The sequence below is a fragment of the Emydura macquarii genome, unplaced genomic scaffold (assembly GCF_026122565.2).
Source record: "Emydura macquarii macquarii isolate MOO-44397 ecotype Brisbane River unplaced genomic scaffold, CSIRO-AGI_Emac_v2 contig_968, whole genome shotgun sequence".
NCBI classification, from domain to species: Eukaryota; Metazoa; Chordata; order Testudines; family Chelidae; genus Emydura; species Emydura macquarii.
In genome coordinates this window covers 16,348,938-16,364,951 of record NW_027131105.1, presented here as the reverse complement: position 1 = coordinate 16,364,951, position 16,014 = coordinate 16,348,938, and the positions used below count along the sequence as shown (strand labels likewise).

At 44.4% G+C, this 16,014-nt stretch overlaps 1 protein-coding gene across 2 annotated transcripts in view; it reads left to right on the top strand.

The window, feature by feature from the left end:
• The window catches only part of GRIP2 (glutamate receptor interacting protein 2), a 416,235-nt gene that overhangs the window by 248,360 nt on the left and 151,861 nt on the right, over positions 1–16,014 (top strand). The window contains exon 1 of one of the 2 annotated variants that reach the window (XM_067544338.1): positions 11,086–11,243. The exons of the other annotated variant lie outside the window; for it this stretch is intronic. Within the exon in view, the coding sequence (XP_067400439.1) occupies positions 11,201–11,243 (43 nt within the window). The 5' untranslated portion in view covers positions 11,086–11,200. Of the gene's footprint in view, positions 1–11,085; positions 11,244–16,014 lie in introns of those variants that run through there. 2 annotated transcript variants of the gene reach the window in all.

The window sequence follows — 16,014 nt, the reverse complement described above, 5'->3', positions numbered from 1 at the left end:
AAGAGACACTATACAACGCCCATTCTCAAATAAATGGCATGTTGTCAAGAGCCATTATACCCAGATTACCATCCCCAGCCCCACAGTGCCATTCAACTCCTAGAGTCCGGCAAAGAAGAAGCTCTGTGACCTAGGGAGGAAAATGTGCATGTCTATTGATAATGAGTTATTAAATATATCAGTGAAAGCAGCCTTTAGAGGCGTCAGTGTGAATTAGGGCCCCATTTTGCCAGGTGCTTTGCAAACACATAGTAAGAGATCAATTAAAAGTCAATGTATGCCAACTATCTAGGTATTTATACCATACTCATCACCATGGTACCTGAGGATGCAGTTACCAGAGGTACCTCCTGTGCTGAGTGAGGTGGGAAATTGTGGTCATCTCATCTCCCTCTGTATAATAACTGTTGGCAAATGCTCTCTTTTCTCAGCTTTCTCTCTGGTTAAGTTCCATTCCGGCCATACAGACTCACTAAAAAACCATCTCACATAGGCCTGCCAATACAAGAAAAAATAGGTACAAGATGTGGATGCAATAGCATAGACCTTTCTCATTAGAGCAGAAGCCCTTCCTCACCCATGTGAGTATATCTTTACAGTGATCCTAGTTAGAAAACACAACAGTGGGCAACCCATTAACTACTGCCCTTCTGCATCTTCTTATGTCCCAGGATCTGCTTTTTGGGGGGTTTTGTGTGGGAGGGGGGTTGACAAATTTACTGTGAAAAAGCAGGGGGGAAATCATTGCCTTTTTTCTTTCCTGTGATCCAAAGCTGATCATTCTAAGCAGCTGTAAAAATGAGAAAATAATAATGAGAAGTAATTTAAGTATCAATGTTATATTCATGTTTCCCCTGCAAAGCGGGTGTCGTTTCCCAGAACAGCTGATCTCATGCATTTTCTTTCTTTGAATTTCCTCTCATGCTTTCTGATGAACTCCTTAATATCCTGAAAACGGCAACTGCTTATGCTCATCATCAAGCAATAGTTATATATAAAAAAAAAAATACAGGTCTAACCTAAGAAATTCAGGTACGTGCAAACTCAGAATTCTTATTCCCTTCTGGCATGACCAAAAAGCCTAAAGATTAGGGGACTAAGATAAAGGCCTTTCTGTGTTTAATATTAAATAGTAGCCTGAGGTATAGACTGGTTTGAAGAGTAAGAAGCAATTCCAGCAGATTTGCTCTGATTATAATGAATTAAAATGATTGAAATGTTTTAGATATTTTTATGAAACTTTTATTGGGAAGTAATCAAGAATCTGGGTTTTTCCATGCCAAATAATTTTAGACTGTTAGTGTGTATATATGTGTGTGTACATACATACTCGCTTGTCTCAGTTGATGTGTTACTGGTACTTCAGGTAATAAGTAGTATAGGGAATGTATTGATATTTAAAACTGCTGAAGTTCACAATAGGATATAGGGCATTTTTGTTCTAGATCAACAGATCATATCTGGCCCAGAGCAGCAGGGATTGAATATTACCACCATCTGAAGACTGTGTGGTGCTGTATGTGAAATGAGTTAGTAGTGTCAGTCCAACTTCCAAGGAAAACAGAGTGAGCGTCCACATCGTACAACGCTTTGTGATATGCTATAGCTCAATGAAAAGTTTTGTGCTTAGAAGCTTTTAATCTTAATTAATGAAGCCTTAGAAGCTATGAATCTGTGAACATACCTGTGCAATTAACACTATGTACTTCCCTGTATCTCCTCTGGCATTCTCAGCAGAAAGACAAGGACTGAATAGGCTATGGAGCCTGAAATCCCTTCAAACCACTGCTGCCATTCGAGGTAGGATCCAATAAGGGATAGGGGCATGGCTGCTGCTATGCTAGACCTCTTCTGTGGAGAAACAGAGGGCTTGAGGCCAACATTTTCAAAGTTGATTTCTAAAGTTAGGCTCCTAAATACATATTTTGGCACCTACCTGGACCGGAAGTGGCCCAATTTTTAGAAAAACTGAACACTCCCAGAATCAGTTGGCAGATCCTCCACTGCTGTACATTGTGATCATGTTAATGGAGTTCTGAGAATTTACACCAGCTGAGGATCTGCGCCAAGGTCACTTTTATCTCAGGGCCTAAATATTGTTTTGGTTTAGGATCCCGGCTTTAGATACCGAAAGTTTGAAAATGTTGGCCTTGGTCTCCAGGGTTGTCAGACCAACACCTTTCACTGACACAAAATGCCTGTGAGAATACTGCTGAAATCCTGTCAGAGCCAAAGGAAAAGTTCAGACTTCAGAAATGAAATTCAGAGGCAGCCCTGGAGGGCCTCCTCTTTGTGCATTTTGCTGTCATAGGCAGGCAAGAGACCCTGTTTAGATCCCTCCCTTCCCAGATCTGCAGGGGTTGAGCCTTCAGGGAGAGGACGGAGGAGCAACTCATGTCACTGTTATGCAGCTCTGGACAGTGCTTAAAGCAGTTTTGATGGGACCTGGATGGAGTCCAGTGAAACCTCTCCCTGCCGGAGGCTGGGTTGTCATGATGTCACACTTGGGAAGTAAATGGGGCAGAAGAGTAGAAAGTGTGTGTGATGGGGAACTCAAGAATACCTTTTCTATAGGAAAAACCCATCCATGTGAGTAAATCACTGCTTCGTTGCCCTGAGTCAAATTCCTGAAGGTCACCACAATTATTGATGCATTAGTCAAAACTTCTTGACATACAGTATGTTTGCAAACAACCAATTTGTCAGGGTCTTTTCTGCTAGCCCAGGGTAACAGGATATTTCCAGTGTCCAAGTGTTTCATTTTTTCTTCCCTCAGTACAGATGTATCAAATGCTGTTTACTGAATATTCCATTGGTTCTTTTTTGGGCTGAAGGTTTCAGTTACCACTAGCACTTAGGGGACTGGTTTAGTGGCACTGGAGCTGTTTTGGCGCTCAATTCCTCACTTGCAAAGGGAAGCTGCATTTCCACATCACCTGGACCTTTTGTATGCTGGCTTTTTCTAGATTGCCAGATGAAGGAAAGCTTGGGAAGGATGTGCCTTCCCCCCTCACCTCCTCTGACAAAAACACATACTTCAGTTGGAGAAATGGAATGGGGGACATGAAAGTAATTCAGAGAAACGGGAGTTTTTAATGTAAATGATGCACCACGGGAGGCTTGACCTCATTTCAGATAAGAGAGCTTTTCTGTGTACAGAATGCAAATTATTATGTTAGTGCATGATTGAGGTTCCACAGCACACAATGCTCCCAAGTCAGGAAGTGAATAAGTAAATTCTGAATCTGCAACCTTCTCTCTTCCCTCTTGCCCATCCTAAAATACAATGTCACCCGTCCTGATGTGATGACAGTCTATAGCTCCCGAATAAGAGAGTGTTTTCTCCAAAGTTAGATAAGCATACATTTCTGAAATAAGTTGTGGTTGTGAATGTAAATACTAAATAGCGATTCAGACATCCAATTGGGGGTGCATTGAGGTTGCATGTTCCACCTAAAAAAGTCAAGATGGGCAGAAGTTGAGTGCTTAACAGGGCAATCTTAATGGTGCATCAAAGCAAAGCCAACCCTGGTTCACCACGGTCTCCTGTTTCCTAAGCCACTGATCTAACTGCAAGACCATCCTTTCGACTCGCAACTTGAAAGAGATTTGATCAAATTCTGACTAGAAATAATCTTCTCAGATGCTGACCTGATACCAGGACTGATTGCCAAAGGCCTTATTCCCCAGCAATGGTCTTCATTCTTTTTGTGTCTTGTGGGACCAGTTCTGAGCTACACAAAATTTGACTACCTTTCTTGTTCCATTTTGGTTGGAGATGCAAAAACAGATGAGCAGTCTATCATTTCCTGGTGTTATGTATTGAATTGAAAGCGTGTTCGAGGGTGTGGGTGTGGTTGAGTATCATGGTACTAAGGAACTAATGCTTGGAGAGTAGGATTTGTATTAGGTGTGAATGTTGTTTTAGTTTATGATTTCCCAGCTATTTAGTGCTTACATTGTTTTGAAGAAATACACTTGAGCAGCCTTAAGTTAACAAAGTTTTTTTTATGTGAGTAGGATCAGTTAAGTCTCACAACATCCTTGTGTGGTAGGTATATTTATCCCCATTTTACAAATGGGGAAATTGAGGCACCGACTGATAAACCAAACTTCTTTGCTTATGAAAATTGCTATGGGTTCTTTAATATCAAGGTAGATAAGGGCAGAATTTTTAAAAGTATCTAAGTGACTTGGGAGCACAAATCCCATCAAACGTCATCGACTTGCAATAAGACTTGTAATGACACTTGTGCTCCCAAGTCACTTAGATGCTTTTGAAAATCTCACCCTGTGGTCTTATTTAAAACACCATCACACCTTCAACTGCATGGAAATTAATTTGTCCACATTAAAAGGATTATAATGCTAAGATCAAAACAAACAAAACAAAATAACACTGTGAGGATTTGTTTAAGTGGTGCATGTGAATGTACCTTACCAGTAAGTGTACAAAGGTACATAGATTTTTACAAGTTCCTGTGTGCTGTTAAAAAGGTACCCCCTTCCATTTGTGGCTACATTTTAGAGACGGATAAAGTTATCTCTGTCTGTATATCAGTTTAACTTTGCAAAGCCCTTTGGAATCCTTTGAGAAAAAAAAGCTGCTGTATAAACAGAAGATCTCAGTCTTTAGGCTATTTCTATAGCTACCGGCATGAGGACCCCTTCACAACTATCTGTACAAATGATCTTATTGTCCCTGGCAGGCACAATCGCATTATTGTAGGGTGGGAATAACCTGACAGAAATAGGTCAAATTAATTCAATGAGAATATCTCTACTTAAGAGATCATCACTCCATAGTGAAAGGGTGTAGGCTGCTCCCCTTGCTTGCCAACCTGAGTCACAGTCCAGGGGGACCGATTGTCCCAGTCTAGTATCGTGACCTAATAATGTTTATGTTGTAATCATGACATGGCGTAGCATCTTCGGGATGCAAATGATACCCACAAGCACGAGGGTCAAGAATGGTGCTGGCAGCTGTGTAAAATAATATTGAGAGAAACTCACCAGCTTTATTATGGACTGAGCTGGGGGGGTGTCTGTCTATTTATCAATCTCTCTTACCCTACCCTACCCATCACCATGATATCAACCCCCAGACTTTTGCAACTCAACCTGAACTCCCAACCCCTTCTAGCTAGACATGGAACCGAGTCAGTATCTTATATCTGGATCCCCCATTCCCTCCACCGCATCCCAAACTGTTGGAATGAAATGGGTCCCAGATCCCAGCAGCTTCTGCCTGGTTTTGCAATAACAACCTCTGATACAGAAGATTTTGCGTGCCGCCCCTCTTTGCTCTGCCACCTCCTAATGTTGAAATGAGCAGATGCCGGTCCACTTCGAGGGAGCAAGGGATTTCAGTTGCTTTATTTGCATTCCTTCTCAAACTGGAGAGGGCTGGTAAAATCAAGCTGGTATTTATTTATTTATTTACAGCATATCATCTGGAATCCTGATAAGAAAGTTATTAAAATGAGACCTGTCAGCGTCTTGAAGAGGGTTGGGGGGTTCTTGCATCTTTCATGCAGTTTGATCCGGCTCGGCTTGTTAACACTCAGTTACTTTTGTGATTAATTATTTAATCCTCTCCCTCGGTACCAGGGTATAATAGCAGCCCCCATTTCTGCTGAGATTCACAGTTCTTCAGTTTTCCTGCGAGCGCTTCATACCATGTTGAAATGCAAAATGATGAGCTCTGTATTCAGGCTCTTAAAGGAACAGGGCATTGTTTTCCTCTTCTCTCCCTTTGTCCTTAACTGGCCAGGCTTGTGATGCTGTTGGCTCCTGTAGCCTTTCTATTCTCCCAGGCAGCTGAAGGTGTCAATCAGTTCCAACTAACGCACATAATAAAGTTTGTGGCGCGCGATGGAGAATGTTGTCCCTGAGTTCTCTGTCAGTTGCAATGTCATCATTTCCAGCCATTCACTATTAGGTGGAGTTGCATGGCGCAGAGACATTAGATACTATCTGCTCTGACTCCGGATGTGGTTGGACACACAAATCACAAATCAGAGGATAAGTTGTCAGAGAAACGACTTTATTCCAAAAGCCAGACATGTCAAACCTCCCTCCCCCTTTTTTTTCTATTTCAGATGCATTTTGAATGGCTTTCAGTTCATGTGTGTAATCTTTTCCTTGTAGCTTCTTCAGCATTTTGGGTTTTTTTCAGCTTGTTTTTTCTTGTTTTGCTTCCTGAGTGTATGTACACAAGTGTAATCTTTGTCCGTTATTCTGCGCAGCTATGTCTCCACATGAGTCCATAGGGTTGCCAGTTTTGGTTGGATGTATTCCTGGAGGTTTCATCACATGACATAATCTTTAATTAAAGATTCATCTTTAATTCCTGGAGACTCCAGGACAATCCAGAAGGGTTGGCAACCCTACCGCATGTCTGGGCCCGTGAGAATGTATTTGAGTCTCTCTGCTGATGGGCAGATTTGTGTCAGTCTGTCTATGTGGTAGGTGCTCAGGTGTGGAACAGCAATAGAAGAACTTAGATGCTGTACTTATATATTAGAGTGTGTGAGTTGTGTACGTTATGTGTGAGACTGTGTGTGTGTGTGTGTACACGTGTATGCCAAAATGAGCGCTCGTGTAAGCGGGCACAACGCTGTTGACTTCAATGGAGTTGTACTTACTATATGAGCGATAAGTTTGGCTTACTGTGTGTATGCAATGTAACACTTACTTCCACATGTATGCCACTTCTGCATTTTAGTAACATAATTCAATAATTAGCAAAACTCTGTTGACTTTGATGGAGTTGCACTTGCTGTGTCAGTGGTGAATTTGGTTTACTGTGTGTACGCAATGTAACACTTTCACATTTGTTCAGCTTTTGCATTTTAGTAACAATCCAATAATTAGCAATAAATTAGCCACATTTTCTTAAAGGGTTGGTTTCCCCTGTGTCCTTCCCAACCCCCTGCTATTTATCTGCTATTCTCATTGCAACCTCCCACTGCAGGCTGCCAGTACTGCTTTGGGGATTGCTACAAGAGGGCAACAGAACGTTTGAGCATCCTAGTCAAAAGTGCCCCTGTGCAGCAGTGGAAGTGTGGGCTAGTGGTTACAACACAGAACTGGGAATCAGGAGATCTGAATTCTATTCCTGGCTCTGCTGCATGGAACCTTGAGGAGGTCACGTCCATTCTCTGTGTCAGTAAGATGGGATAAGAATGCTGATCCTCCCTTTCCCTTTTAATATAGAAGCTATGTTTTTTCCTCTGTCGACTACTGACCTGCAAGAAGCTGAAAGATCTAGGCTATCGTTCGATTTGAAAAAACTGCTGAAATTTTTATAAGACCCCAAGCATTTAAACGTTCATTTTCATATTGCAAAGTCTCACAATATAATAATAATTTCATTTGTGAAGTCAAGGTGCTCAGGGCACCACACGACATACAAATGCAAATTAAAATGCAATAAAATATTTATGCAGGCAATAATTTGAGAGCTTTAACAGTTTTCTAAGCAGGATTTTACCAAGCTGTTGCACAGAATGTGTATTTTAAAGCTGGCCTGAGCCCAGATGCACTGCTGTTAGAGCGCTGTTTTTTCTCCCATATTCTTAAGAAAAATAACAAACCAAGGAGGATGAAGGTATTCACATCCATAACCTATTTTGAGTCTTAAGATCCCAGTCCTGCGAACACTCATGCATTGGAGTCACCTGTGTGAACTTAAGCACACTTGTAAGATCCCAATTCTTCAAGTATTTACACATACATTTCACTTTAGTATCAAGAATCATCCCATTGATTTCAATTCAAAGTGTTCTCAGGATCGGAACACTAAAGGGCAGTTCTGCTCTGAAAAAGAAAGTGGGGGCTCCGTGATTATGATCTCTCAATGATTTGTCCACTTTGCAAATAAAAAGATTTGTTTATGTCCTCTAACTTCCCGCGCCGCAAACTCAGCCTGAAATCTGGAAATCAAGCTGGATTCTTTCTGGCTCCTGTATTATCATCATCAGCTCCGACCCTACTGAGCAATTTGGAGGCATAGCTAATTGAAGTGGACACCTCTGTGCGCCATGGTAATGCTTCTGCAATTGGACCTAAGGCCATGATCCTGCAAGCTAAGCTCTTCTGCTTGGATAGATGCATGCCCCACTGTGGAGCTTCAGTCGCAACTCCCATGATCCAAGTTATTGGTGGTAACGATCCTGGAATCGTAGAAGTGTAGGACTGGAAGGGACCTCGCAAGGTCATCTAGCCCAGTCCCCTGCACGCAAGGTAGGACTACGTAAGAACTAAACCATGATGCATGAGCCAGAAAGAACAGCAGCGGGGGTGGAGTCTTACACTGGTAAACTGCAAAGTTAGCATCTTTCAGAGACAATAAAGGCGGGGTCCCACAATGCCAGTTTAATGAAGGCATTTCTTCAAACAGAACCCTATACTGGATTTACAAACACAAACCTCAAGCAGTCTAAGTTAGGGTTACCCGATGGGACACAGACTCACTCCCTGATGCTACGCAAGTCCAGCAACAGCCTAGTCAATGTCAAGTTATCACCATTAACAATGAAATTAATCATTTAGATAGTTTGGAAAACCTTAAAAACACCCGTCCACCTCTTCTATTGGGGCCGTAATATAATTCACAGGGCAAAGAGCTGAATTAATGTGCTGCGCTTCAGTGGTTTGGTTTGAACTAGCGAATTATGGATTTGATCCACCTCTTGTGAGGTATCTAGTCACCCCAATCGAGAAAAACAAACCACATGCTGTGGCCCCCTTGTATAACAACAACCACAGCACCTAAGATTCCAAGCATTATTAAGTATAGTTCTATGGTGAGGAATTATGAGTCCAGATGAACCTGTTAGGACAAACTTGAACCTTCCTTCCAAATCAACCCAAACTCTTCTGAGATTTGAAAGCATTTGAGATGCTTCTTTTTCCGTTTGGGTTGTTTGTTTTTGTTTTTTTGCTTTTTATTTTTAAGCAAACCGCAACCCATGCCTTGGGGCCTGTGGGCATTACACTGCTAGCACAAGTAGAGAAGGAGTTTATCGAGCTCAGATGCCTGTCTTTGCCACAGATGCCAGTCTTTGGCTGCCTCATTATTAACTATGTCTATTAAAGTTGCATCCCATTCCTCCTTCAGGCTGGTCTCAGTTTCTACTCCCAGGGTGCTTAGTCAGCAGGCAATTCTATTCCAACCCCCTCGGATCTAGTGCACGCAGCTATTTCTTTGTAAGCATCTTCATCCATTCGGGAAGAGCAGTTTTGAACAGCAAACTCCAGCCTCCAAGTGAGGACATAAAACACATGCCAGGCCTATTCTTCTCTGGACTCTGTGTCTGCTTAAAGACCCCCAGAGATGAAGATTTTACACAGATTTACACTGAAGCGCAGGCCTGGAGGTCAAGCAATGCATCCACAACAGGGCTGACAGGAATGAGCCATTTGAAAAAAATTACAACCCACGGGGAAGCCACAGTGCTCACAGGCTTCTGACAGACCAGACAGGTCTGGGGCCAGGGGGTAAGACACAGGATTTACTGAGGATTCAGGCCTCCTGACGCAGTAATCTGGATCAAGGTCGAAAGGGTGTCACTTACTTTACGGTCCCTGGTTACTGCTGAACTTCTCCCCTGAGGCTCTTGGGAGTGAAGGAGTCTGCAGTATTTTGCTGTTTATTCTCAGTCCAGATCCCTCTGGTAAAACGTCCAGTGCCGTCAGTTACCAGCGAAGACATTAGTTATGTGCAGGAAAACACAGGCCAACCCAAGGCAGGACCTTGATGATTGTCTCGTGTAAAGCGAATTCACGTGTGTTGTGGAAACTGTTCCAGGCCAACCTCTCCTGGCCCCCCGACTTAAGGCAGTCTGGCCAGACCACCTCTGGGCTCCACTCTTCCAGGGGACTCGAACAGGCCTGCAAGTTTGAGTAGCCTTGGAGCTGCTCTTGTTATGCTCAGCTCCACAGACATTTCCAAGGCCCAGGTCCTATTGGGTACTGGGATGTGGGCGGGCGCAAGCCTAAAGGGAGGAGCTACTGAGCCCGGGACTCAACTGAATTCGGGGGACAAGAAATGAGAACACAGGAATAGGTGTGAAGGTCAAATGGAGGGAACCTGAAGTGGACACTGAGCAGAGAACAGCTTAGGGCCAGGTGGCATGCTTGTCACTTTTACCCCTGCTTCCAGGAGCTGTGCTGACTGCAGCGCAAATGCAGTTCAGCATCTGTGTCACTAAGTCCGCTTGAGTGTCTGGTCACCACTTGGCATCCACCGTGGACTGGTGATGTCATCTTTCCTGTTGGAAGTTCTCTAAAGGGGAGGAGATTGTAAGATACACTGTGCAATGGAGAAACCTGAAAAATGATGGAAAGGGAAAGGTTCATGAAGGAGATGCCACAAGCTCTTAATTCTGCTATGCAACACAGGGCATTGTAGAGAACTGGCTAGTATGTGCACATATGTATGCATGCGTGTGTGCACACCACTTCCCCCTATTGCACGGAATCAGAATTGCTCTGAAGTGTGTCATAGACCCTTTCCTGAGGCTTTTGAAGTAGGAGGATCTGCATGTAACTGCTGCGAAGTTCTGAACGGTCAACAATTTGTCCCAAATGGTGGTGCTGTACACCATGGGAGGGGCTTGAAACATATGAGGCAGCCCATCCCTCCCCTGCTCCAGACATTACTAACTAATTGCACAGGGAAAAACTAAGGTAGCTTCTTTCCCCCGCGTAAGCCCCTGACTCTAATGCCAGGATTAGTAAGTGACCCATGAAATCCGGTTTGACAGACAGATTTCCAAATGGGAGCTACCTGACCTTTCCAGACCACCCTCTTTGCAAAGTCTCTTGGAAGCTGCAAGGCATCCCCCGAAATAGCTAAATAGGCCCGTGCTATTTTAGCTTATACTGATCCCCAAGAAAGAGTTAATTACACTCTTTTCCCTCTCCCTCAAAGGTGGCTGGGTATTATTATCAGAGCTGTAATTATTCATGCTAATTACTTATTTGGAAAGGGAGAGAGAATGTGAGAGAGAGAAGCCCCAGCCTCCACATCAGTGATTAGCAGATCAGATCAGGTGCACTTCATTACGGCTGGCCTGAGTAGCGCTGAGGGGGTGGAAAGAACCTGGGGATGCTGAAGTGGTGGTGAATAACTGAGTGGAGTAGATCACATCTGGCTAATGCTGCTGCCTCCTCTGGGACTGAAAAAAAGAGCATGCACTTCTTGCAGACCTTCCTCCGATGGAGGGCCCTACGAGGTAATTGCGCTCTTGGTTGGAGTGTTTGTTTGTTTTATGGCTTTATTAATCCCATTTAAGGTGACCAGATGTCCCGATTTTATAGGGACAGTCCCAATATTTGGGCCTTTTTCTTACTAGGCACCTATTACTTCCCAGCTGCTGTCCCGATTAGTCACACTTGCGATCTGGTCACCCTAATCCTATTTTATAAGGGATCTGGGAGAGCTGCTACATGCTTGTCTAAGGCTTGCATTGGGATTGCGCTGCTGATTCCTCCTAGAGGTGTGTGCGCTTCCTGTATTGTTAGGTGCTGGTGCTTTATTAACCAAGTGAGAACTTTGTGTTCTCTCGGTTGTCTGGAAGCTGACAGGCTGTTGGAGTTACCTGGGCTGGGAGATGTATATATGTTCTCTCTCTCTCGGTGTGTATCTTGTGGACTTTTCAGCTCTGTAGCATCAAATGATGATTTCCTGAGGGAGATCCTTTTTTTATATTTATGTAAATAGCAGTGGACGTAAATTGTATTTATTAATGACACAGAGCTTTTCCTTGTGAGAAGCTGCCGTTTGTTTAGCGATAGCAACGTGATGAAAGTTTGTTCTCACCCCGGGGGGAATTGTTTAGCAATTGTTTGTCTAGTAGGTAGAATTGAATCAGGGTCGTTCTGTGTATGAGCAGCTTCCGACACATGCCTGTACCTGCCCTTGGGACAACGACCGTGGTTTATCGTTTGTAGTAATGGGTCTAAAGGCAGGGGGCTGACTTACTTTGAAATGCCCATCCTTAACAGTCAAAGGGGGTGAACCAGAGTGAGAGCATGAGCCTCTCTGCTTTGAGCTGAAGTACTGGTGCCCCTGGTAGTTCTACCAGAGCGCTGAGCTGTGTGGCTCAAGCACAGAATGGGCCACACTGGCACATTCAGTGCAGTGCTATTAAAATACTTAGCGCTTTCCATATGCAGTGGCATACCGAGGGGGGCAGGCCCCCGGGCGCTGGCCTTGGGGAGGTGCAGGCCAGGCCCTCCTCAGAGGAGCTCCCCCTGCCACTGTTACAGGCAGCCAGGGGCCGCTGGGCTTTAACATCCCTGGAGGCTGCGCCGACCCCAGCTCAGCCAAGGCTCCAGGGCCTTGCCTCCCCCCCACCACTGAGTGGCCTGGGGGCATCTGTCCCTGTCACTCCCACTCCCCACCGCCCCCACAGCAGGGGGGAGGGGGGGAGTGGGAAACGGGCTTGCAGGACCCCCCTCCCAGTGGGGCACTGCCGCCGACAGGGGGGAGGGTGCAAATGTAAGAATTGGCCCCGCAGGCACCAGAGACCCATGGTACGCCACTGTCCATATGTCAGTTGCTGTGACACTATGAACTTTCTAAATGAGTGTTGTGTAGTGTAGCATTCCTTGTGGCTTTGATAGCACAAGACTCTTGTTCGTTCGTTCTGTGGTGGAAGTGTGATCTTGAGAATCAGACCTCAGATTTGGCAAGACCTAAACTTGCACATTGAAGTGAGAAACAACTTGAAAGAATTCTCCGAAATACTTCCAAAAGTCTCCCGTGACTTCTCCCTACAGGTCTCTCTTTCATCTGCTTTTCCCAATGCAAGCCACATGCTATACGAGCCATCATCAACTGTTTAAAAATAAAAATGGACTGCTCTCCTTTCTGGAGGCTTAAAATTATTACCCTTGTCGCTTTAACATCCAAGCTCTGGAATGATTTGCCATAATTACGTTTTAATGTACTGTATAATCTTTTCATCTGGATGTTTTACCGCTTAGATTATATGGGCTTTCTCCACTTGCACTCTCTTTCGAGCTGAGATACATAATTCATTTCCTGCACGGTGAAGAGCTGATCCTGAGATCCCAGTCAGCTCTGTCAATCTGTTAGAAAGAGGGGTGACTTCCCTTGTCTAATCCCAGCAAGATTTGGTTTTGTAAGGAGGCTGCACGAGGTTAGGTCACCTGTGTGGCAGTAGGCACGGTCTAGCAAGCCTTCAGCCCAGCTGCTGATGGCCGGTTAGGTTCAATATACTATGGCGTGGCACCTAAAAGCATGCGTATCCAGTTTTGAGAGGGGCTATAACTTTACCAGCACGGTTGTCTCAGGCTGTATCTGAGGATGGGAGTTCTTCAATAGATGGCTCTGGAGCACTGTCTCCAGTGTTTGCTTTGTGCAGCAGCCTTTCGCTCCATCTGAGCCCTGCTAGCTGGGGAAGATGCGGTACTATCTGTCAGCAGAGAAGTGACAATTGGGGGGTGGGAGGAAAGGGCAGGTCCCTTGTTGTTGGCAGCTGAATTCCATGGCCATATGGCTGAGCATGTTAATAAAAGAGACTTTGCTTTTGTCTTCGGTGTGCAAAAGCAATGGTCTTTGGTAAACTAGCTGTGCCTTTGTTGTTTGCATGACACAATGTTCTCATCACATCCCTCACCGATCCCCTCATGTTTCTTTCCTGATACTATCTTAGAGTTATGGCTTCTGCAGTTCTGTGCCCATCCAAGCTGTATGTTTGGATGATAAGGGAAGTTAGTGGGGTCAGTAAGTGGGCATGCATAACTGCTACCCTTCTACAGAATTGTATAACCCTCCAAGACCTACTGTGCAGCTCCTGAATCAGGTTTTTGCTAGCAAGGAATGTTATACTTGTCTGTACAACATGCCGCTACAGTGAGCTTCCATTGTGCTGCTGCTATCAACACCCGGTGTCCTTATTCTAACCACTATCACTTGTCTGTGGGATTAAGGCAAGCTTTCTGCAAAGAGCCGGTGAGTCAACTTCTACCCTTGATTACCTCCTGGCAAGCTTCCATTGGAGTCACTGGAGGCTGTGGGGGTATAATGGGTGCAGAATTAAGTCTTTGTTTCCCTTCTTGTAATTCCCACTTCAGTGTGTAAATTACTCATCTGGTAGGAAAAGGCGCCCTCTCCCTAATCACAGGACTACCTATAAGCCTTAGTTAAATTGATCTATGTGGAGCATCAGGTATTGGGCATTATCAGAAGAATACTGGCCCAACTGCAACAGTATAGAAGAACATATACCAGAGGCTAGATAGAACTGACTGTACCAGACCAGTGGTCTATCTATCTATGTCGTCCAATCTTAAACTTTCTGTGGATGAACTACCAGCACCCCTGGTGTGCATCATTGGTGTGCAAAACTCAACTTGCGGTATGCAGAAATGAAACTGAAACGCCTTAAAACTCCATGACTCTGAGGGTGCAAGGCAAGAAAGATTGCTTTTCTCTGAATTTGGCCAAATTCAATTGCATGCCTCAGAAAAGGCAGCCACACCTACAATCAGTATAAATATCTTGGGGGCATTTCCATGTAGCTTCCATTGGCTGAGTTTAAATGACAAAAGACACACACAATGGCTTGGGTAGTTTGGAGGAAGAGAAGGCAGATTCTATTTATTTTTATATTTAAGGGTGTCAGTATAACCAGAGCTGCAGATTATGCAATGTGGTTATGCCAGATGCTGGCAGCAGCTGGATGTTAAGTATTTGCTCCGTGCTGCTTGACTATTCCTCATATTATTGCTTCTATGGGGAAGGGAGGGGTTGTTATGTTTTTTTTTAAGGACCCCACTTTGCCTCCATCCCCATGGCCATACCTGATGTCACTGTAAGCCCCTGGTGTGTTACAGATCCTTCTCTAGGCTGATCCACAGAGCCTGAATTGTTAGAGCCCTAGGCTCCAGAACTTGAGCTCAGGCTGTAGCAGTTTACGCTTTTTAGCTCTGAAGGTCCCTGGTTCAATGCGTGGAGTGTCAGCCCACATGGTGGTTGTCCCATCATCTTGCTGGCAAGTTATTTGTATCACATGTGAGGTCACAGGAAAGGTTTGTGCTAAAGATCTGAAGTTCCCAATCCCCATTAGGGGATCACTCCTGATTTATTCCAGTTTGAGATCAGAACCGGGGTAGACTAGGGGCTTTAGACTCTTACCTGAAATCACATTTCCTGTTAATCAGTGCTGCCTGTTCCATTCAGAGAACCTAGTGTCCTGATTTTCCATACAGGTAATATCATGTATTCCTCCCCAATTAATGGTTCTAAATATGTTTGAAGAATTGTTGGTGAAAGATCGTAGGATCTTAGGATGCCAATCACTTTATTCACGGAACCAGTACATCACAGGCAGCTATAAAGGAAGCTTCCATCATGCCAGCATAATGTCTATCCACCCTGCTCTGAAGGAGTCAAAACTAGGGGTGAGAAAGTAGCCCTGATTCTGTGGCCCAATCAGTGTCTGAGTACTCTGAAGCTGACAGGGCGTTGCTTCCATCCGGGAACTGGATGGCAACCGGCACCCGTTCTATGATGCTGAGTATCTGTTGGATGATAATACCCACAATGCATCACGCTTCTATAATACCTTTCATTGCAAACATTACTTCGTATTGTAAATGCTGAGGGGCAGGGGCTGTCTTTTCTGATGTGAGTATGATGTCTCGTACAGTGGAGCCCCAACTGGTTTCTAGGCACTGCCATCATAATCTAATCTCCTGACATCCCATTTTAGGGATAGTAAAAAGAGGCACCGAGCATGATTTATGCAAGTCACATAGAAAACCAGAGCAGACCCAGGTAAAGAACTGAGGAGTGCTGACTTCTAGCACCTTGGTCTAGCCACTAAATAACAGGTCTCCCTCCTTCATCTATTATTGACCTGGGCTTGATTGAGTACTAATTGAGGGAGAAATTGGTCTAAACAGACTGAGAGGGCTGTGATCTTAGGCTATGACTACACTGACGGTGGCAAATTCACCGCCGTCAGATCGATT